Raw genomic sequence first — 23,649 nt, 5'->3', positions numbered from 1 at the left:
GTATTTGTTTTCTCTTGTGTGTGTTTGTACTTCAGGGAGGTTCTGAGCCCTGGAGTAGATTTCCAGGAGGTTCGCCTGAACTCTTGGAGTTCAAACCAGGCAAAGGCCTCGCGGCGCTCAGAAGCAGCGTCCGTAGCACCAGGTATACTCTGTGTTTCTCTCCCTGTGAAGGCAGCTCACGTTCTCCCTCCTGCTGGCAGTGTGACACACGTTCCTGTTGCTCTCTGCTGCTGGATGAGGCAGTTTGCAAAGGGTGCAGTGTGAAGCACAGCCTGCTTTTCCAGAGCTGCTGTCCCACTGCTGCCTGACAGCTCCACCTGCATCGTGCTGAGGCTTTTCCTGGTGCTGTTGTTACCCTCGCACGCTTGGGAAGCACATTGGCTTTCTTTCAGTGTTCCGTGGTCGCAATGAATCCTGGAGATGGCGAAGCCTTCCTGCCCTGCACAGATGGCCGTTGCCGTATGGCTTTGCTGATTGCTTCCTGTTCTCAGTTGTAGTGTGGGCCCTGCAGTGCTTCCTTCTGATCAGCCGTGTGCTCCTGAGGCTGCAGTGGTTCCAACTGCCGCTGTTCTTATTTGTGTGTCAGCTTTTCTTTTTGCTCTTTTTAATTCACCCCAGATCTCTGTGTGTTATTTTATGGTGTTGTGAACTGCAGTCCACGGGGTCCAGCGAAGCAACTGCAACTCCAGATTGTTGTGCTCCAGCGTTCGCGCAGAGGGTTTTTACATTAGGAGAGTTTATTTCATGTCTGCTTGATGTCTGTTATACCAGAGAATGCTCACAGCTCCCTTAGAATGAGCTCGAGGCTGAGACATGGTCAGGATCTGCTGTGCAACAGGCTATGGATGACCTAGGGCATCTCTGGATGTCACTGAGCTCACCCTGCAGCTCCGTTGGCTGTCCTGGTGTGCAGCTCGCTGCCCTGCTGGGAGGCAGCATGCAGGCAGCCTTCAGTGGTACTCTGAGACTGGTGGCTGAACTGGGAGGAACCTTTCAGTGGGTGAAGTGGCTGCTCTGTGGGTGAATGGCTTACGTTCATGCTTTGTGTCCTTATCTGAGGTTTGCTCCATGGTAATTTTTACGCTGGTAGCGCTTTGCTTGCGGAGGGAGGTCCATTCAGCCTGGTACCTCTCTGCTGCCGGGCAGGTGGGGATATTTGTCCATTCTGGAATTCTCAGTTGGGTTGGGAGGGGAGCTGAGTTCTGCTTTAAGGAATGATGCAGGCGGAGCTGACAGGAGCAGCAGAGCAGGGCAGGTGTGTGGCTTCAGGCCCAGGGTGCAGTCCTGGTGTGGGATGGATGGCTGCAGCTGTGATGCTGCAATGCTGTGGTCCATTCTCACTCCTTCCTCTGAGTCTGCAGGAGAGCAGCTTCTGCCATGGTGCGGTGTGTCTGTGTGAATGGAAGTCAGAGCAGCTCTGCACAAGGAGTGAGCAGGATTCTGTTGGGAAGATGAGCACCGTTTACCTCGTGGGAAGGAATCCCCAGTCCAGCAGGGTGCTCTGGTGGCTGTCAGCTAGGCTGGAATGGTCCCCATAGTGAGGCCTACAGCAGGGGTGGGTCTGGCTGCGAGGCTGCCTCAGGACCAGCCTGAAGTCGGAGCATCACTGAGGGCATTATCCACATGTGTTCTAAACACCAACAGGCACAGGGCACAGGCACCTCTAGAAGTCTGTCTTAGAAGGAATGCCACCCCTCTTTATGCCCAGGTTAAGAAACAAGAAGTTGGTTAATGAGCTGGCTAAGCACTGATTAGCAGTGCTTTCCCCCAGGTCTGCCGGTGGGAGGACGGGTGGCATCGCTGCCTCCGGAGAAGGGAGCTGCAGTCCTGGGGCAGCCCCAGCTGTTGGTGCAGAGCTCTGTGCTGGCTGTGAATGGAGCAGCGGGCCTTGGGGTGCAGCCAGCCCTCAGGGGAGGCACTTGGTGGCACTGGTGTTAAGGATTGCTGCGTCTGAGCTGCTCTGGGCGCAGGTGGAGTTGGTGGTTCTGTAGGTGAGCAGCATGCAGAGGAGGCCCTGAGCTGAGGGGCCTTTCTTCCACCTTTCTCAGCGGAGGGCTCGAGGATGGCTGTGTTGGCTCTGTACCTCAGGGTGTCTGCTGAGAACACAGATATGTGGCATTTGCCTTCTCTCTGCTGTTCACCTCTTAAACTTGGCAACCTCTTGTTTCCATGGCAATTTAAAAATCAAATCATTAGCCTGTATTGAGAATAACACGAAGGTACTGGAGCTGCATTAGTGTTGAGGTGGTGTCCATCGCTGCTATGGAAGGAATTTGGCTGGTTAAAGTGTTGGAGCATTCTCACAGTGCCTGTGGCTCCTTAGGGGGGTGAGTGTGTGCTGTGCCTGAGCCCCAGTGCTGGTGCTGGCTGTAACGCAGCCCTGCATCTCACAGGGAGCTGCAGCAGCAGCCTGCTTGCACTGCTCTGCTCGTGGAGGCATAAAGAGAACGCAGTGAAGTGCAGAGTTTGTGTGCAGATGCGGCGTGGATCTTTTGCTTTTGGCAGAGCGAGGCGTTGGGCGATCCCAAGGAGCAGCTCTTAGCTGGTCTATGTTTTGGGATCAGGGCCGTGAGGCCTCGATGCATCAGTGAGATCCTTCCTGTGGGGAGGACCCCGGTGTGTCAGAAGTGTTTGTGCCTGCAGGGGAAAACACTGTCAGTCAGTACTGGGTTTGAATGGATGGGACCAGGTGAGCAGAAGGAACGGTACTGCTGCTAAGCTGCTGGTTACTTCCATCCAAACTGTTGTTTGTTCCCATGGGACGGCTTTGTTGTGGTGCCAGGAGAGCTGCTCTTGTTTTACTGAGTGAACCTGAGCGGGTCTGTTTCTTTTTCTTTTCCTTTTCCCCAGTACTGCTCTTGTTGGAGACCGCTGACACGTTCTTTATTTGTAACTGCAGAACTGAGGTACGCATCAGTAGGCTTTAATGATGAGCACAGCAGTGATGTGATGGGGACTGCGAGGGCAGGGGACGTGTTAAGAACACGAGTTGGTAGGTGCTGAGCAGGGAGGTGTGAGCCGTGCGTGCCTTAGGGAGACTTCTTGTTACCTGACGTGGTAAAACAGTGGGTTGGCTGTTTCACAGGAAGGAAGCTTGGTATAAAACACGGCATGAAGGCAGTAGGATGCCTTAAACCCAAAGAAGGATTTCATACATCAGTGATACCATGAGAAATTAGTGCAGGAGCCCAGCAGCTCCTTTTATTCCTGTGTTGGGTGAAGGACTTTGCATGTGCAGCTGATGTGCATCGTAGCAGGGATGAGAACAGTGGTGGTGTGACTCGGGACCTACAGCAGTGTTTTAATGTGGAGAACAGAGGGAACACTGAAAAAGAGAAACTGAGGGTAACAGAGCGGTGTGAGGAGTGATGGAGAGATGGTGATGATGTTTGGTGGAGCGGGGGGTGGGATGGAGGTGGTAGAAGTGAAGGGGGTGGGATGGAGGTGGTAGAAGTGAAGGGGGTGGGATGGAGGTGGTAGAAGTGAAGGGGGTGGGATGGAGGTGGTAGAAGTGAAGGCTGGGAGCTATTTCTTTTTTCTTTGTTGCGAATATGATGGTTGGGGAGCTGTTCAGATTGAGCTGCCAACCTGTTTGTCACCTTGGGGTTGGATGGTGCTCCGTGGGAAGGGGCCTCAGCATTCCTGTCGCAAAGCAGGTTTCCATGACGCACCAGCAGGTTTGGGAAGGCCTTTTAGCCAGCGCTGGCACGTCGGCATTCTGGAAATACAAAATCTGCATGGTTTTGTCAGAACAGCTTTTCCACGAGTGCTTTTCTGTTTCCTTAGGGTACAGAGTCCATTAAGATGGAAAATGGTCAAAGCACAGCAGCCAAACTGGGGCTCCCCCCCCTCACACCCGAGCAGCAGGAGGCCCTCCAGAAGGTGAGTTTACCCCACGTCGCTCTGTGTCTCGCACTCCATCACTCTTCTTCTTCTTCGGTTGGTTTCACGTGTTTGGTTTAGTTTTATTTGCTTGACGGTTGCTGTTTTTTGCTGTGTTTTGAAACACGCCTTTATTGTTACAAGAGCAGAGCTCACCTGCCAGCAGCGCGCAGGGGGAATGCGTGTGCTCCCTGTGCATTCACACCTTCAGCGTTGCGCCCAAGGATTGCTTGGGTTAGCTTGCAGTTTAAAGATGATTCTTGGAGAGCACATCCTGGAATTACCATCGGGGTAGGAGCTGTAATTTGTTTCTTTATAAACCCAAATCGTAACGCCTTCAGATCACACTGCAATTCTGAGACGATGTGCAACCGCCACAGAGTTCCCGTGAGGAGCAGCCTTGCACCACGAGCAGTGGGATTCTGATATGCTCCAGCTCTCTCATTTCATCCACACAAGGAGCATCACACGATATCTGTTGTCCCCTTATCCTCCTTTCCACGTGAGGACACCCAGCAGCACGCAGCAATTTGCAGTCCCACCCGAGCCCTAATGTAGATGAAACTTCAGTCCGGCTCTGTTCCTGGACCCGCTTTGTGCAGCTGGTGGGGAGCTTTACTGCTGACCTGCGGCCCACTTTGCTGCTGAGAGGAAAAGGGGAGAAAGAGAAGCAAAGCAGGGGGTGTGGGAGCTGTGGGGTAGGCGCCTTCCGCATCCTGGTGAGGTGAGCCTGGCGTTGCTGTGGGTAGGCTTCATGTGAATGTTCCCGTTGTGCTGAAGCTGCCTGTGTGTGTGTTTGGCTCACAGTGTGAGACGGCCTCGTTTCCTCTGGCTTCTCCGTAGCTGACAGATGTACATCCTCCCCTTGTCCATTTCCAGGTTACCGAAGCACGCGTCTCAAAGCCACGGTTTAGAGCCTACTGTTCCCTGGCACCTCCCAAACACGTGCAGCCATGGACAGCAGGTGCCTGAGGGGTTTTGGCTGAAAGTGTGTGGCCCGTGGGCACAGGCACGTCTGTGGGCGTTAGGTTTCCTTTGACAAAAAGCCACCATTCTGACACCGCTGGTGTAACGCTTGGGCCTTGTCAGAGTTCTAGAAGACTGAAAAAAAAAAGAGGAATCAGCTTTGTGTCCATAGGCTAGGAGCTGGAATGCTGGAGCATTTCAGTGAGCGTGAGCAATGGGTCCCTCGAGTCGGAAGAGGACAGATGCAATGAGGCGAGGGAGGGGTAGCGCATAGCCGAGAGCCTGGGCACGGGCGTTAGGAGCCCCTTTCCCTTCCGTAGAACCTCTTTGTCCAGATGTTCTGAGTGGAAAGGATTTGAAGGAGGCAATCTGTGCTGCCCTCATCCCAGCAGGTAAGGTGCTGCGGTGGGATCTGAGGGGCAGAGGGAGGAAGAGGGGAAATACTGAGTGTGTAGTGCATGCTGCTTTCCTAACATTGCGCCTGCTGCAGATTGAGTCCATCCAACCCTCTGCTCAAGCATTATGCTGTATTTCAGGGCTTGCAACTCCGAGATGCAGACCGAGACGTTAGCGAGCTGCTGGCTGCTGCCTAACGTACCGTGCCGTAGTGCTTAGGGCTGGAGCACCAAAAAGCACCATTGGCAGCCAGTTGTGTGGTTCTGGGGAGCGATGGTGTGAAGTCGGACGTCGTTCCGTGTTCTGTGGTATCACCTGGTGATTACAGAGCCTGTATTTCCTCGTAGGCAAAGAAGTATGCGATGGAGCAGAGCATCAAGAGTGTGCTGGTGAAGCAAACCATCGCCCACCAGCAACAACAGCTAACCAACCTGCAGGTGAGAGGCCTTCCCAGATGCTCTTTCTGTCTTACTCTCCCCAACAAGGTGGAGTTCTTTTTACACTTAGAAGCAGAGCACAGCCCTGAGGCATGCCCGGAGCCAGGTACAAGCACTTCTATTTCCACAGTGAAATCGAAGTATACTGCCTTCAGCCCTCTAAAGAAATGCCCTTTGCTCACCTGTACAAATTGCCCCCCCACTTTCACGTAGCCAAAGAGAAAATCGTTAAGAGTTTCTCTCCTGTTAGTTGGCCAAACACTTCTCAAAACGCCAGAAGCTAAAGAATTAGCTGTGGGTTTCCCCCTCAGCTTACACGTGAGGTGGTGTCTGGGGTTACTGAGATCAGTATCCTTTCACCATCTTTCCCTCTGCAGGGGAGGGTGCCCTCTCTCCTCTGTTGTTGACGTGCTGCCCCACTTCCTTCCCCTTCAGCCGGGTGCCCTGCCGGCCTCGCTGGGAAGTCATTGGCTGCTCCTGAAATTTAGGCTGCGATGCTTTCGTCCTGGGAAAGGATTGCAATTGAACTGCCATTTACATCTCCCTTCCGCTGGAGATCTCAACACGTCTCACTGCTTTCTATTCAGTTGGGAAGCCCAAAATGATGGTTCTGGGGTCCAGATGTGTTAATGAAGTGTCACTGTGGATGTGCTTGCCACGTTAGGCAGCTCCGGCCTGTCAGGGCCGTGCGTGTTTCTGAGTGGCCGCTCTAGTTCGAGGGGCTTCTTTTTAAATGCTGGGGGTGAGTCAACGACAGTGGTTGCAGAGGTTACTATTGCCTTGAGTCCCCCCTGGGAGAAGACCCTGCTTCCTGAGGCAGTGGCAGCAGCACAACTCCACCCTGACCTGGTGGCCTGGAATCTGCAGGGTCCCAGCGCTGGACAGTCCTTGGGACCAGGCAGTGAGGGGCGAGGAAGGAGAGGCCTCTCTCACAGGTTCCCTGTGCCGCCGCTCTGCTTGAGTTTGTACAAACAGCCGTAGTATGCTCAGCTCCAACAGACTGAACTCTGTCTTTACTGTCTTTCAGATGGCAGCAGTGACAATGGGCTTTGGAGATCCTCTCTCACCTTTACAATCGGTCAATAGACATATTCACTTCTTCTTGGGCACTTAGTCAGGGACTAGAATGGGGAAGTATGTAGCGGTGATACAATGCTCTTAATTCAACCCAGCACAACCCTCCCACTTACCCACCTGTTATGGACAAGCACAGCAAGCAGAGGCAAAGTGTAAACTCCCCAGAGGAAGACCCTGTGGGCTGAGTGCAGTCTGCTGGGACACGGGCAGTCGGGGCCCTGGAGTCAGTTGGCAAAGACAGCTTTAGATTTCGAACAGTACTGAACACACCTGTGAAATTGTGGGAGCTGCATTTCTAGGGACGCTGCAGTTCTGAGGTCCTGACCTAAAACTAACTGCCAAGGTAACTCAAAAAATGGGCAATTTCTTAACGAAGCAAACTGACGGCAGCAGAAACCTGGCAGCCGCAGTGCTGGGGAAGGCTGGGGCACTGCAGGCTTGCAAAACGTGCTGTAGCCAAGGTGTGAGAGTGTCCTCACTGTACGAATGTCCAGACTAGGTGAATACGGTATGTTTCAAGTCAAAGCGTGGTGGAAGTGGCAGAAGAGCAGAGCTGCTCAGCTCACCTGTGTCTCTTTAGTGCTGCCGTCCTTGATGAGCCATCACCGAGGACTCGGTGGCTCTGATTACCTGGCATTATCCACCCCCTCCTTTTTCCTAGACGTGTTGGACAGTGGCCGCTGCAGAAAGTGTCCCATAAGCTCCATTCTGCATGCAAAAGTTCATTTGCAAGTATTTGCCATCGTGTTGGAACGTAACGTTTCTGTTTGGAGTCAAATGCATCTGGTGGCCTGTCCTGCAAAGCGTAAACCAAAAGTAAAACTGCCCGTTTCCCCTCCTGTAATGCTGTCGTGGGAGGTAGCGTGTCAGCAGGGCAGCCTAGATGAAACTGATGGATGTGTGGAATGGAACAGGAGCAGGTATCTCAATGTGGATTCTGCACAGGTGGTTTCTGAGCCCCTGTGCCCAAGAAACCTTTACCAGTTAACGTAGATGCTTACTTACAGCTTGAAGCCCACCGATTTTTGCTTAAATTGTATAGCTCATTAACAGATGGGCAGCAGACGAAAAGTACGTAGCGATGGCGTGGCAGGAAATGACTGATTTCTCATGAGGGGCAGAGTTGGCATTAGGAATCCTTTCCCTCAGACTGCAGGCACTTCTGGGTTCTGGGGCAGAACCTGGAGGCAGGAGCCTGAATCGCTGCCTTTGGGCAGTGCTCTGCCCAGCAGCTGCCCCTCAGGAATGTAGGAAATGCAGACTGGCTGCGTCCAACACGTCCTGTGGGTGAGATTCCTCATTTCCTATGTGAAGGAAATACAGCCTGAGCTTCCTATTGGGATATCTTAGTGCCTGTCACTAAAGCTTCCTGTCTACTTAATCCTCCAAGCGTTACAGCTCGAGGTTTCAATTTTGCATCAGCAAGATGAGCACAATTTCCTGGCGTTGTTGTGTTAAAACTGAGGCTGGTGGTGATGGTTTTGCATCGCCTCCTGCCCTTAAAGGCAGCATTCCGAGGTGATGTTTTGGCTTCTCCTTAAAATCACCTTCATAAACACTTCCCAACATTACACTGATACAAAGATTAACCGGTGCCCGTGTGAGGAGGATTGCGGGTACCTGAAGCTCCGTTTGGAGATGGAGCAAGAGGATCAGTGGCCAGCAAAAACAACTTGATGTAGTCAGTGAAAGCCAATGCATTTCTGCCCGTGAGTTTCAGACACACAGGTGTACATTACGTCCTTCCCCCAAATTGGTGCTGCTGAACCGTGTCAGTGACCCACGTGTGCCTGCAGCCATCATATCTGTCTAAAATTCTGCCTTTGTCAGTCCGGTTTGCCAATGTGTTCCAGATGGAACAGCCCTGACGTGGCCCCACCTGTTTCAGAATCCGTGCAGCAGTGCAAGATGTGCATCCTCTCCTAAAGGTTGCTGCCGTGGGAGGGGGCAGAGGCCACATTTCTTGCCACTGTTGCATCGAGAACTGAAAAGAAGGGAGCCCGATGATTTTCAACCCAGTCTTCAGAAGGTGGCGTTTGCCTCTGCCTGGTGCAGGGCTGCAGTGTCTTGTCTGAGAGCACCCTGCATTTGTCTCACAGTCTGTGTCAGTGTGGTGAGGCACTTTGTTCAGGCACGGGGTCGCAATGGTGGTGGCTCTGAACTGATGAATGGATGCAGCACACGCACTGAGGGTCTGCTGGGCACTGGCTTTCATGCACCAAAGCTGGGTAGGTGGTGGAGAACCTGGGAGACAACACGTCCGCTGTCGTGCTCGTGCCCTGGTCCTCCCAGCCACAGCACTGCAGAGCTGCTGACAAACGGCTGGTTTTTAATTGTGTGAAATACTTAAACCCAACCAAGAGGCAAGTTTAATATCGCTTCAGGAGCGGCCGTATGGGGTGAGAACCGTTCCTGTTTATAGCATCCCTGTTTTGTGCAGCGGTAGGAGTTGAACCTTCACCGCTTGTTTCCTCCTATGGTCAGGGAGAAGAATTCCTTCAGGTACAGTTCATGTCTACAGTCCCACGATTGTCAAAGATGGAACACTGCCCTTGTGCTCTGCCATGCGAGCCGTGGCGTCCCCAGACACGTCAGAGCTCATTGTGCTCATGCTTGTTACAGCATTCTGAAAGAGGGTCGCTCATCCAGGCCTCGATTGCAGACCCCTTCACCACCAGTGGTGGGGGTGACGTGGATGTCCAGCACTGCCCGCCTTTGAGCCAGGAATCGTGGTGCTGGGAAGGGAGAGGCATCGAGCTTAACGCTGCCTGCTCTGCTCCAGCCTGTGGGCCTTCCTGCCCCTCGTTTGTCCCATGTGTTCCACATAGAACAGCAGCACGGCCCTGTGCACACCTCCAACACACGAACTCAGTCCTGCTGGTTGTAGGGAGCTGCCTCTCCAGAGACTGCCCTTCTGCCTTGGTCCCAAGACGTGCTCGTAGGACGTGCTGGCCAAAGCTGTGACTTTAGTAGGCAGCGTCTTCCTAAAATAATGTTAATTGGTATTAGCCATTCTAGCATTGCAATGTGGGTGAAAAATAATTGAAGGATACTGCTTGATTGGATACCTGCTTTAAGAAATGTCTGGATTTGTCTTGTAAACAGGTTTTCAGGCATACTTAGGAGAAAGTAGCACAGAGACCTTCTCTGCACCGAAACTGATAAGGGCGGAGCCTTGGGGGGCTGCACCACTATCTGAGCCAGTAACGACAGGCAGTGATAAGTACTAGCACCACACACTTAACTAAGAAGTTTCGTTTAACTTTTTTATTTTCTTTTGTTGTTTGTTTTTTTTTCTTCTTCTTTTTTTCCTTTAGCTTTTGTTTTGTTTTCCTTTTGCAATGTGCGGTGGAAGTGGTGCCTAGTACTGGATCTCATACTGCCTGGGGTGGGTGGAGGGGGAGGAGGAGGTGTGTGATGCTCGAGGGGGTGGGGAGGAGGTTCCCAATTCCAGGTCCTTTGCTGTCTGGGAGGATGGGGGGGGAGGGAATGACCAGGTGGTGCCCAGTGCTGGATCTCTTGCTGCCCCATGAGGGAGGGAGCGGGAGGGATCGCAGTAGTGCCTAGAGCTGAGACCTTTGCTGCCAGGAGGGGGTAGGCTGTCCTAAAATGAAGTCATTTCCTCCTCCTGCAAGCGTTGCTGGAGATGTGATCACGCTGGGGAGGGTCAGACCTTGTCACTGGGGTTGGAGTTAAGGCTCCTGCGGTGGCAGACCCCAGCAAAGATTTGACTGCCCCGGGAGTGAGCTGTACCGCTTATCCGCTCCAGCAGTCTGTGCATTGAGCAGGAAAATACTTCTTTATCACTGCGTGTGCCAGGCTGTGCTGCAGCCCAGTGAGGAGCTACTTGCTGTTGGGTCAGAGCTCCTGGGAGGGAAGGAGGAAGGGGAGGAGGTCCTGACGTCCGTGGCCACCCCCCAATCTAACCAGACAGTTCTTCTTTCCAATACAGATGGCAGCCCAGAGGCAGCGCGCCTTGGCCATCATGTGTCGTGTTTATGTGGGCTCCATATACTATGAGCTGGGAGAAGACACCATTCGCCAGGCCTTTGCCCCGTTTGGACCTATAAAAAGCATTGATATGTCCTGGGACTCTGTTACCATGAAGCACAAGGTTGGTCAGCAGCCCTTGAGACGCGTGTGTTTCTTTTCTCCAAGGCCTCATGGAATTGATCAAGGAGCAGAAGGAGCCTTTATTCTCATGGGTGGCTGCTTTAGTGCTCTGGCTTAAGATAAATGTTCGTAGCTGCCTGCTCTACCTGGTTTGCTCAGGACTCTGTAGATGTGCACAAAAGCTGCTGAACGGCTGGCAGCCCTGTGTGCAGCGTCTGTTAGGTCTGTAGGTCTGAGAGGCTCTGAAAACAGAACGAGTGGCCTTGGATCTGCACCTCAGCATGCAGTTTTCAGTTCTGATTCCTTTTCCTTGAAGTCCTGTCAGGCCACAACAGTCAGAATCGGGTAGATGGGAAGCCTTGGCTGTGTCAGCTGGCACCGGTGTCGAGACAAGGTGCAGCTGGCAGGGCTGAACACGAGCATCCTTCTGTCCTAGGGGTTTGCCTTTGTGGAATACGAGGTGCCTGAAGCTGCACAGCTGGCCTTGGAGCAGATGAATTCTGTCATGCTGGGAGGAAGGAATATAAAGGTGAGTAGCAGGCGTGCTCTGAAAGCTCTCAGCTCTCTTTACTGTGATTAAAGACTTTCTTGCCTAGAAGTGCTTCTTATCAAGCTGTCCTGTGGAAGATAATCTGAGATCTGTTCCCTGACAGATCTTCATTTTCAATGCAGAGTGGCTGTTGGTCCCTCACCAGACCCCTGTAGCATGCTGATAAATCAGGAAATGTGTTCTTGTGAGCTGGCAGCGTTACACACGCGCACAGCATGAGAATTTCTCGAGGACAAACCCAACGATGATCCCTGATGCTTCATGCATCTTTGTGTGCAGTGCAGCTGTGGGTGAGAGGTGGTAGCATCAGACTCCTGTTCCTCAACAGAGTGAGGACCTTCGAGTACCACTCCACCCTTCAGCACAGACTGAAAAGAGCAGTAGTTGTAGCTGCGTACGTTCAGGCAATAACAGATGATCTCTAAAAGGTGCAACTTTGGAGATTGAAATTTTGGGGTGAAAGTCAGTATTTTGTTGTGACTTGTTTTCTATCTTGCATTTCTCGGATGCGTTTTTGCAGTGTGCTGCTTCCAAGGGCTTTTAGGGCTCGTAAAGCGTCGCGTTTTGCTTCTGGGGTTGTTTTTGCATCCTGGAAGTTGCTCTTCTGCAGGTCAGGGAATGAAACTGCTTAGCTTGAGGGAAACCGTGGTGGGATGGAGGGCGCTCAGTGCAGGCTGTTCACACTTGAGGAATCGTGGTGCAGGTTGTGTCCCAGAGCTGAGAGCCAGCTGCTGCCCTTTGCTGGCACTGTGAGGGGTTGTGTGGTTTGAAGTGGTTGTTGCAGTGCTTGCCTGCTGTGTCTCAGCAAGTCGTGCTGCTGCCCTTCAGACTGCATCACAGCCTGCTGTGTTCTCTGCAGGTGGGGAGGCCGAGCAACATAGGACAGGCACAGCCCATCATAGACCAACTGGCAGAAGAGGCACGGGCTTTCAACCGCATCTACGTGGCTTCAGTACATCAGGACCTGTCAGATGATGACATCAAGAGTGTGTTTGAGGCCTTCGGAAAGATCAAATCCTGCACGCTAGCCAGGGATCCCACAACAGGGAAACACAAAGGCTATGGTTTCATTGGTAAAATGGCTCTCTGATATTTGCTCTGGGGTAAAGGAAGTTGCTGGGATCATCCTCACCGATCTTAATTCAGTGCAAGAATTACTTGAAGCAGTGGGACAGAGATAAATTTGGAGCAGATAAGCACCTGTATTTACAAATGTAATGAGTAGTCTCATGTTTTTACTCAGTATTTACGTGGATTAAGTGGTCTTACTGCATCTACTGTTCTCAACACCTCTGCAATCAGAGGGCTGAATTGAGCAGGCTAAGCCATGAGGGACTTCTTCTTCTCAAGTCATTTTTGCTTGTTTCCTGTTTTTCACAAATACGAATCACATCTGTGCAGTGAGAGTGTTGAATTCGGAAGTTAAATATTCCTCCTTCTCATTGCAGAATATGAGAAGGCGCAGTCTTCTCAAGATGCTGTTTCCTCCATGAACCTCTTTGACCTTGGGGGTCAATATCTCCGAGTTGGTAAAGCTGTGACTCCTCCGATGCCTCTCCTGACACCTGCCACACCAGGGGGATTGCCTCCAGCAGCAGCTGTTGCTGCTGCAGCTGCGACAGCAAAGATCACAGCACAGGTAAGACAGAGGCTGGAGCCACCGAGGGAGGTGGGTGGTTATTGCCCCTCTACTAGAAAGAAGCACGCGTGCTCTTCCAGCCAGTTGTCCTCGCTAGTTTGAGTGGAGGCTTTTGGCCTTGGTCAGTCTGATTCCGAGACTCCACATGTAAAACTTGCCCAGGACACTTGTGAGCATCTGAGGAGAAGGATTTGGATGCGTCGGTGGATGAAAGATTCAACGTGAACCAGCAGTGTGCACTTGCAGCCCTGAGGGTCATCTGTACCCTGAGCTGCACCAAGAGGAGTGTGACCAGCAGGGCAAAGGAGGTGATTCTGCCCCCCTGCTCAGCTCTTGTGAGACTGCACCTGGAGCACCGCATCCAGTTCTGGGGCCTCCAACAAAGAAGGAAATGCAGCTGTTGGGAGGGGGGGGGCCCAGAGGAGGGCTGCAGAGATGACCAGAGGGCTGGAGCCCCTCCCCTATGAGGACGTGCTGGGGCTCTTCAGCCTGGAGAAGGCTGCGAGGAGACCTTTATAGCACCTTCCAGTACCTGAATGGGCCTACAGAAAAGCTGGGGAGGGACTTTTTGTAAGGGCACGTAGTGACAGGATGAGGAGAAACGTAGATTTAGACAGACATTAGGAAGAAATTCTTTAAATTGTGGAATCACAGAATCCTGAGAGTTGGAAAGGACCTCTGAAGGCCGTCTAGTCCAATTCCCCTGCAGTGAACAGGGACGCCACAGCTAGATCAGATTGCTAGGGCCTGATCCAGCCTCACCTTGGAAGTCCCTGGGGATGGGGCATCAACCACATCCCTAGGCAGCCTGTTCCAGCACCTCACCACCATCATGGTAAACCCTCCAGCTGTGGGAGGCATCACAATTGCAAGCACTCATCCTGCTGGGGGGGTCTTGAATCACCCAGGCATCTGCTGGAAAAGCAGAGCAGCAGGCAATCCAGGATGCTCCTGGGGTGCACTGAGAACAGCCTCTCCCAACCAGGGGGGTGCAGAGCTGGACCAGTTGCTCACCATTGTAAATGGTGACATCAGGATTGGAGGCTGCCTGGGCTGCAGTGACTGTGCTTTGGTTGAGTTCATGCTCCAGAGGTTAAAATTGGGAAGCTAAACTTTAGGAAAGCTCAATTCCAGGTCCTCAAAGAGTGAGTCAACACAACACCCTGGGAAACTCTTTGTGGGCAAGGATGGTGGGTAAGGGCAAGAGCTGGCAGGTCTGTAAGGAGGCTTTCTTCAGGGCGCAGGAGCTCTCTGTCCCCAGGTGTAACAAGTCAGGAAAGGGAGGCAGGAGACCAGCATGGCTGAACTGGGACCTGCTGGTCGAAATGAAGAGCAGTAAGAAAACGTACAGGCAGTGGAAACAAGGACAGGTGTGGTGGAAAGAATATGAGGAAGCTGCTAGGCTGTGTAAGGGTGGAAAGCCAAGGCCCAGCTTGAACTGAACTTGGCAAGGGATGCCAAAAAGAGCAAGAGAAACTTCTACAGGTGCCTCAGCCGGAACAAGGAAGTCCAGGAAGGCGTCCTCTCCTATTGGGTGACACAGGCAGGCTGGTGACAGCAGACCAGGAAAAGGATGAGATCCAGCTCTTAAAGATTCTATGATTCTTTGTCTGGGTAGGCCTGTCAGCAGTTAGCAAAGTGGTTATAGCAGAGCTAAAAGAATGTATTGGTGTGAATGGGCAGGCAGTTCTGAAAGCAGTCATAGTTGAGAGCAGTGCTGTTGGAAAGGACCCTTGATTGCATAGCAAAGTGGCAATTGGCCAGCCATGGCTTCCAGCTGTTCAGAAAGCAGGAAATGCAGTGGATTCAGCAGGATTGGATGTCAGTGCAGCAGTCTGGCGAGTCTCAAAACTGACTTTCTTCAAACTGAAGCTTCTGACTGACTGATAGGTACTGATGGAACATCACCTTTCAGAGCAAGCCCTGTGCCTGTGTCTGTATTCCTTGCCTTGGGGGCACGATCTCCACCTGTGTTGCTACAGCCCAAGAAAGCAGGGAAGCTGATCAGTAAACTCAGCAGGGCAAAAGAAATGGCAAACGTGAGGGAAATTCTAAGTCAGAAATGCAGCTTTACTCTGGAATTCACAGGCAAGCCAAGGAAGAAGAAAGCACCTCCATACTTAAAAGGCATTAGGAATAGAGAGGTTCTGAGCAGCAAAGATGGCTGTGACAGTCAGGTGGAAATAGCCCGCCCTGAAGCAAAAGTCAAGAAACCTCTGTGACCATTTAAGAAGAAATGAGGCAGTTAATTACCGAGATGGCAGCATTGTGACAGTCTTTGTGCAGCGCTCAATGCTCACTGAAGGGTTCCTGCTCTTCATTAGGAGCATCCAGCAGAGTGGCTCAGGGTGCAAACAGGGTTATTGCATCCTCCCTTGGTGCGAGGTTGCCTCGTGCTGGTGCGTGCAGGTCCTCTGCAATTAGTCTCATCAAGTCAGGGCTGTTACTGAGTGATGAAGGATTGTGGCACTTCTGTGTGAGGTAGTGTGTGTCACGGAGTTGACCAGATCAATCTGTGTCCGTGACAGGGGCAGCAGGCCTCTGGCCTCCCCCCCACCCCAGTCCCACAAAAATGGGAAGGAAGCTGACACGCCTGAAGGCCGTGCTGCCATTCAGTGAGACCTGGACAGGCTGGAGAGCTGGGCAAAAAAAGAACAGGATGAGGTTTAACAACAGCAAGTGTAGAGTCTTGCATCTGGGGAGGAAGAATTGCATGCAGCAGTACAGGATGGGGGATGAGCTGCTGGAGGGGAGCTCTGCGGAGAGGGACCTGGGTGTCCTGGTGGACGACAGGTTGCCATGAGCCAGCAGTGTGCCCTTGTGGCCAAGAGGGCCAATGGCATCCTGGGCTGCATTGCACAGAGCGTGGCCAGCAGGTCGAGGGAGGCGATCCTCCCCCTCTGCTCTGCCCTGCTGAGGCCTCACCTGGAGCACGGCGTCCAGTTCTGGGCTGCCCAGCACAAAACAGACAGGGATCTGTTGGGAAGAGTCCAGCGGAGGGCCAGCAAGATGGTGAGGGGCCTGGAGCATCTCTGCTATGGAGAAAGGCTGAGTGAGCTGGGTCTGTTCAGCATGGAGGAAAGAAGGCTGAGAGGGGAGCTGATCCAGGTCTGTCAATATCTGAGGTGTGGGGGGCAGAATGGCGAGGCCGGACTGTTTTCAGTGGGGAGTGGAGACAGGACGAGGGGAAACGACCGGAAACTGCAGCATAGGAAGTTGTGCAGCAATGTGTGCAAGAACTTCTGTACAGTGAGGTGACGGAGCACTGGAACAGGCTGCCCAGGGAGGTGGTGGAGTCTCCTGCTCTGCAGATGTTCCAGACCTGCCTGGATGCCGACCTGTGCGACCTGCTGTAGGGAACCTGCTTTGGCAGGGGGTTGGACTCAATGAGCTCTGGAGGTCCCTTCCAACCCCTACAGTTCTGTGATTCTGTGAAGGAAGGGAGGAAAAGAACAGCGGCAGCAATCTATGGAGGAAAACTTATTTTACTATAATACAAGATAACACAATAGATACAATTTAATTGAAATTGAGATGAATAAATCAGACGAGATGAGAGAGAGAGAATTCCCGGGACCGAGTCAAACCTGAACAGCTTGGAACGGCCAGGAAAGCGCCTGCAGCACCCACTGCAAGGCAGCCAGAGAGCAGCCACCTGGAAGGGCCAGATCCCGGGACTGCTGTCATGTACAGGGATGGGAACCTGGGATTGGGGCAGGGACACTTTAATGCCCCGTACACTGCATGGTGTTTGGATGTGGAACACTGAAACCCAAAAACAAGAAGCCATAGAACCATGACAGCGTGGAAAACTAATTCTGTGATTAACCTGCAGTCTGCTCCGACCCTAGTGGTAGGGAAAGGGTGAAAACCAGCTTTCAAGGAATAAAAAACGTTGGAAGAAACAGCTGCCTCTTACATCTGCATGTTTTAGGACAATATCCCTGCCCAATGGACACAACTTCCTTTGATACAAGTGCTGTTACACTTGATAAGGAGGAATGCTTGCTGCACGTTCTGTCAGCAGTTAGGAGCTGGGGGAGACCTGTGAGCATGAGAGCAGCTGGCACTTAAGCAGTGGGGCTGCTGCAATGAGTTCTGAGGTGCACAGTTGTGTGAGGAGGGGTGGAAATGAGGCTGCCTGCGAGCTGCTCACCCTTCGCTCTCCTGGTGAAGCTGCTTCAAAGCTCTCCTTAATTGATCTCCATTCACAGAAGCGTTCCTGGTCTTACTGTGCACGCTGGGAGAAGAATGCTAATTAAATTAGCTGGTAACACCACAGATGAGAAGCATAATTAACGTGGAGTATAATTGTAATGGAAAGGAGAAATTAAATACTACATTTAAGGGCTAAAACCGCAGAATGTTTGCACTGATCTGTCAGAACTTGCAGGATCTCCATGAGGAAGAAAGAGAAGGATCTAGATCAGTAAATCATGGCTATGATAGCCTGGAAAGCAACAAAAAGTACTGGGACGTGCCTGGTATATCCCAGAACTCCTACAGTCTTATGGAAGAGTTCTCATGTAATCAGGTGTTCAACTGAAATGTTTCAGTTCTGGCCATCTACAGTCAGATGCTTTCATGGAATGTAGAAGATAGAAAGAAATCCCACGGTGCTTCAGGAGAATGGAAACTGATAGAGAAAATAGGAGAAAATAGGGAGAAAATAGGGAAGGGATCTGGAGTAGCTGTAGAAAAATACTGAGAAGTGCAGCAGACCACAGTTCATGTGGAGGCAAAGAAGGCGAGAAGGTGTAAGAGCTGTGGACACAAGGAGGTGCTTAAGAAACTCTTGAATTATCAAGGCTGGAAGCTGGAAGCAAGTTTCCAATCATCGGTAGGGATGAAATTCAATCAGACTTCACCAGTAAAAGTGGTGGTGGCAGAAGTTAACGATGCGATTTCTCCCATTCAGAAACTTCAGTTGGGATGTTGGTCTGCAGTCGCTGCGATTGCACTCGGCAGGGGGGGGCTGGAGAGGTGAGATGCTTGGTTTGAGCCAACCTGGAGGCGTGCAGCTTTTGTACAGAACACCGTGCTTGCTCTTGCCCTGCCCTTGTGCTTGCAGCAGTGCTTCTGGCTGCTCCATTCCTTGAATCAGACAAGTTACCTGGTGGAAGGTTAACTCTTAACTTCTAACTTCAGCAGCACGTGGAGCAAGCAGACGTTATTCCTCCTCTGAAATTGCCTGCACCTTGCAGAGCTTGTACCAGAACCCTTGGTGTCCTGGCAGCTTCCCAGGGGGGATGGATGAAAGTGAGCTGCAGGAGAAACATTCTTTTCCGCAGCCTGATGTCTTCCAGTTCCTGTATATGGCCTAAGTTCTTGCTTCTCTAGCAGCCCTGCAGAGCTGTGGTGCTCAGTATCTATAGGGCTGGTATCAAGTGTGACAAGGGCTCGGCCTCAGCTGGATCCCCCCTTTGCAAGTCTTAACGATGCAGAATTAACTCTTGCTTTTTCTTGCAGGAGGCAGTGGCAGGAGCTGCAGTTCTTGGCACTTTGGCCACCCCTGGGCTCGTGTCCCCTGCACTGACCCTTGCACAGCCACTGGGGGCGTTGCCACAGGCTGTGATGGCAGCACAGGCACCGGGAGTCATTACAGGTGCGTTTGCTGCTCCTTGTGCTACTTGTTGCAACTGTTACAAACACTTCTCCATAGCTGGAGTCGAGATTAAAGAGAATATAAAGCTGAAATCCTCTTCCCTGCCTGACCTTGGTGAGAACTGTAATTTGTGCAGCATGGCAGGAGTTGATGTTGGTGTGTAACAGATACAGCAGGGGCACGAGCTTCGCAGCAGGAGAGCATGAGCCCTGAGTGAAACTGGGGGAGTGAGATGGCACCTTGTGCAGAGTCCTGCACTCAGTCTCGCTCCATTGCAAGTGTATGTGAATGTGTTGAGTGCTTATTAAGGCTTGTTGTTGGTGTGGAGCAGATAAAGCTATCCAGATGGCTTTATGGTCCTCCTTATCACCAGTTGATGTGTGTCTGAATGTTGCCAGACATCAGTTCTTAGTGCTACAACGTTTGTTCCCTTGCAGGTGTTACTCCTGCCCGCCCTCCCATTCCCGTCACCATTCCCCAGGTGGGAGTTGTGAATCCCATCCTGGCCAGTCCTCCGGCTCTGGGCCTGATGGAGGTCAAGAAGGAGAAGGAAGAGGAGGAGGTGTTCCAGGAATCGGAGAGGCCGGAGATGCTGAGTGAGCAGGAGCACATGAGCATATCTGGCAGCAGTGCCCGTCACATGGTGATGCAGAAGCTGCTTCGCAAACAGGAGGTGAGTGCAGCACGGCTGCCCTGAGCTGCTGTCAGCAAGTTGGGCAGCTGGGTTTGTGCTAGAATATCCAAAGCTGGCTCTGCAGCTTTGTATGTGATACTGGCTTCCTGCAGCACTCGTACAGGTTGCTCCTCTTAGCTCGTGTGGGACCACAAAGGCTGTGTACTCATCTTCTCTTTCTGCCTTTGGGAAGTTCTTTGGGTTTCTCTGGGAGTGCTGGCCGCTCACCAGGCCAGGAGAGGCTTGGCTAGGAGGCCTTTCTGATTAAACCCTGTTTGCCCAGCATCATTACAAGGCCATCGGAGTTTGTTTTGGCTTGTAATTAAGGAAGTGAGACTGGCACGCTGTGACAGAGGCAAAATCTGTTCCAGGTTACTGAGTCCACCTTTTCCCTACAGTGTTCTACTTAGAATGAAACCATGAGGTGTTTGTAGAATGAAATTCCACCAAAGGTACAATGGGAAAGAACAAGTTTGAATGGCAGAAAAGGCCTGCAGAGGAGAAAAACAGCGTGTAGATTGTTGGGTCTGGAACACAGGCTGTGCTGGATCTCATCAGGTTTCTTGCTTGAGCGTGAGCACCACCTGGTTCCTGTGCATGACTGAGGCATGCAGGTTCCCCAGGCTTTGACACTGAACAGACAGTGCTTCTTCTCTGTATGCAGAACAGGGATGATGCTCTGGCTTCACGAGGGAGAACAGATGAGTTTGCTCGTGTGTGATCTTTATTTCTCAAAGACCAAATAATTAGAGATGTCCCGAACCTTCTGATTTAACAGGTAGCTTTTCTCTGGCAGGTGCCTTTCCCAAGTAATTCATTTGGCATACTTGAAAAAGCATTTAGTAGGATCAGAGAAGAGTCTTCAAACTGCCCCATTCTCAGAGATGTTTTGCGTTCTTCAACCCAAACATGCCCTCCAGATTTTGCTGTGTTGAGCACGCTTGAAGAGGCAGTTGGGCAGACGTGCATAGAAGAACTGCAGCCAGTGTTTCTTACTTACACTGATCCCAAAACACTGTGGCCACCAGGCTGTGACATCAGGCAGAGCAGGCGGTGGGAGGAAGGCATGTGGTGGAGTCGGGTCTGATGCACAGAGCCGTGCAGAGGCTGTTAGAGGTGTTGCAGTCTCCATCCTTGTGGATGCTCAGAAGCCACGTGGGCTCGGCCCTTCCTGAGGGCTGGGTTTGACTGGAGACCTCTGGTTTTCCCTCTTAACATCCACAGGGAGGAATTTTGTAGGAGAGGGGCTTAACGGAGGGATACCACAGCATCACAGAACAGTAAGGGTTGGAAGGGAGCTGCAGAGCTCATGGAGTCCAACCCCCTGCCAAAGCAGTTCCTACAGCAGGTCGCACAGGTCGGCATCCAGGCAGGTCTGGAACATCTGCAGAGCAGGAGACTCCACCACCTCCCTGGGCAGCAGTGAACAGTGGGACCATAGAGACACGTTGGGGCCCATAGAGACACGTTGTGACCCACAGAGACACATTGAGACCCATAGAGACACATTGGGACCCATAGAGACACATTGGGACCCATAGAGACGCATTGAGACCCATAGAGACACACTGGGACCCATAGAGACACTTTGGGACCCATAGAGACACGTTGGGACCCATAGAGACACGTTGGGACCCATAGAGACACATTGAGAGCCATAGAGACACGTTGGGACCCATAGTGACACATTTTGACCCATAGAGACACGTTGGGACCCATAGAGACACACTGGGACCCATAGAGACACGTTGGGACCCATAGAGACATGTTGGGACCCATAGAGACACATTGAGAGCCATAGAGACACGTTGGGGCCCATAGAGACACGTTGGGGCCCATAGAGACACGTTGGGGCCCATAGAGACACGTTGGGGCCCATAGAGACACATTGGGACCCACAGACTCCCCCACCTCCCTGCAGCCTGTTCCAGCGCTCCTCCCCTCACTGCACAGCCGTTCCTTCGCACATTGCTGCACAACTTCCTATGCTGCAGTTTCCGGCCCTTTCCCCTCCTCCTGTCTCCACTCCCCACTGAAAAGAGTCCGGCCTCGCCATGCTGCCCCCCACACCTCAGATATTGACAGACCTGGATCAGCTCCCCTCTCAGCCTTCTTTGCTCCATGCTGAACAGACCCAGCTCACTCAGCCTTTCTCCATAGGAGGATATGTACCAAAAGAATGTTGTGGGCACACTGAAAGGTTCATTTGTTGCCATGCCTGTAATCAAAGGCTTGGTCAGCTGATGAGTACTGCGCACTGAACAGGGGCTGCAGGCGTCAGCATTGTTGTGTGCTCTGTTTGCTGGGAGTTGGGGTGATGGAGCTTGATGATCTTGAAGGTTTTTTCCAACCTACATGATTCTTTTCGTTATCTGAAGTTTTTGGGGATAGAAAACAGTTGGTTAAACTTCCTGTGTTATTCTCACACAAGAGAAAGTCGAAATGCGTGACAGTGGTGAAGAAGGTATCAAAGCAAAACAAGTAACTGGATAGCAACAGCATAAGAAAAATGGGATCTTCAGGCTACCCACCCTTCAGAGGTGGGGCATTGGCTGATGCTCGGCTTGCCGTGAGCCAGCAGTGTGCTGGGTGGCCAAGGAGGCCGATGGCATCCCAGCTTGTGCCAGGAACAGTGGGTGTGCTATGGGTGCTGATGCGCGACATGGGGCAGCTGCAGCACTGTGACCTGTGCCGTTCTGCTCTTCCTCTCGGGTGCCCCAATCTTTTATGCACAGATTTAAATGCACGGGCGAAGTCAGACCAGTGGAAATGCTGTTTCTGCCACAGAGGGTGGAGATGCCACAGGAGTTTTAGGGATCCTTAAGGTTCTGATCAACGATTCAGAAAGTTCAAGCCAATAAAGCTTCCCGAAAGCTGTGCGACGACTTGACATCTCAGTGCTGATGGTCAGGAAGTTCTGCACTGCAAAGCATCTTTTTGTCAGCTAGCAGAAAAGGTGCAACGTCTGAATCAGAACACAAAACCAATCGGCCTTCTTTCTAGCCTGAATTTGAGAGCAGGTAACCACTGGCAGGCATTCATTACTGAGGCTCAGCGGATCCCTACGCTGTGCAATTGCTAATGACTGTAGATCTTCCAGAACACCTTCTAGTAGATCTAACAGATCTTCTAGCAGATACTGTGCAGGATGCAGAGCACATGGCAGCCGGGTGGCCAAGGAGGCCGATGGCATCCCGGCTTGTGCCAGGAACATTGCAGCCAGCAGAGCGGGAGGTGCTCATCCCTCTGTATTCAGCTGTGGTGAGGCTGCACCTCAGCGCTGTGCTCAGTTGGGCCCCCACTGCAGGCGAGACACCGAGGCCCTGCAGCGTGCAGAGAAGGGCAGCGGAGCTGGGAGGGTCTGGAGCACAAATGCTATGGGGAGCAGCCTGGGGGAATGGGATTTGTGCAGCGTGGAGAAGAGGAGGCTCAGGGGACCCCTATTGCTCTGCAGTGACCCGGAGCACTCAGAGAGGGAGGCTGTGGTGAGCTGGGCTCGGCCTTTGCTCCCGCGTAGCAGCGACAGGATGAGAGGGAATGGCCTCGGTTCAATGTACTGGGGACGTGGTTCTGGGGGCAGTGATAGGCGGGAGGTTGGGCTGCGTGATACGGATGTCTTTTCCAACCTTTGTGATTCTAAAAAGCACCCAGGATGGCTCAGCCTTTCTTAGCGAGACCAGCTGCAACACAGCTGGCAGTGACTGAGATTTGTTCATGTCTCTGACACCTGGGGAGAAAAGGTAGACATTTTTCCTTAAGAATTCCTTAAGGATTTGGGATGTTATTGACACTGTTGCCTTCGTGGAATACACTTATGAGGATGTAACACTGGGAAATCTGATGTACTAATTAATTTGTTCCCTTCCTTCTCTCTCCAGTCCACTGTGATGGTGCTTCGCAACATGGTGGATCCAAAGGACATTGATGATGACCTGGAGGGAGAAGTGACGGAAGAATGTGGCAAATTTGGGGCTGTAAACAGGGTCATCATCTACCAGGAGAAGCAGGGAGAAGAGGAGGATGCTGAGATCATCGTCAAGATCTTCGTGGAGTTCTCCATGGCCTCAGAGACTCACAAAGCCATTCAGGCTCTGAACGGGCGCTGGTTTGCTGGCAGAAAGGTGGTGGCAGAGGTGTACGACCAGGAGAGGTTTGATAACAGCGACCTGTCGGCATGAACTCTGCAGGAAGGACTCGGCCCCTGTCCCCTCTGCCTGTCTGTTTTTTTAGCCATGTGTAAAGAATGCTCCCACGTGGGCACAGATCTCTGTGATGTACTCGTAGTTTGGATAAAAGCACCAAGAAAGTTCA

At 52.0% G+C, this 23,649-nt stretch overlaps 1 protein-coding gene across 7 annotated transcripts in view; it reads left to right on the top strand.

The window, feature by feature from the left end:
- Positions 1-23,649, top strand: part of PUF60 (poly(U) binding splicing factor 60) — a 29,604-nt gene extending 5,955 nt beyond the window's left edge. For 3 of the 7 annotated variants that reach the window (XM_048940187.1, XM_048940188.1, XM_048940193.1), the window contains 10 exons: positions 3,787-3,882; positions 5,592-5,681; positions 6,709-6,759; positions 10,711-10,872; positions 11,308-11,400; positions 12,281-12,494; positions 12,870-13,060; positions 18,530-18,665; positions 19,103-19,338; positions 23,217-23,649. In XM_048940187.1, coding sequence (XP_048796144.1) covers positions 3,787-3,882; positions 5,592-5,681; positions 6,709-6,759; positions 10,711-10,872; positions 11,308-11,400; positions 12,281-12,494; positions 12,870-13,060; positions 18,530-18,665; positions 19,103-19,338; positions 23,217-23,516 — 1,569 coding nt within the window. In that variant the 3' untranslated portion in view covers positions 23,517-23,649. Of the gene's footprint in view, positions 1-3,786; positions 3,883-3,904; positions 5,241-5,591; positions 5,682-6,708; positions 10,147-10,710; positions 10,873-11,307; positions 11,401-12,280; positions 12,495-12,869; positions 13,061-18,529; positions 18,666-19,102; positions 19,339-23,216 lie in introns of those variants that run through there. The other 4 variants (XM_048940190.1, XM_048940189.1, XM_048940191.1 and 1 more) reach the window with 4 other exon arrangements.

The sequence above is a fragment of the Lagopus muta genome, chromosome 3 (assembly GCF_023343835.1).
Source record: "Lagopus muta isolate bLagMut1 chromosome 3, bLagMut1 primary, whole genome shotgun sequence".
NCBI classification, from domain to species: domain Eukaryota; kingdom Metazoa; phylum Chordata; class Aves; order Galliformes; family Phasianidae; genus Lagopus; species Lagopus muta.
This window is presented reverse-complemented; position numbering and strand designations above follow the sequence as displayed.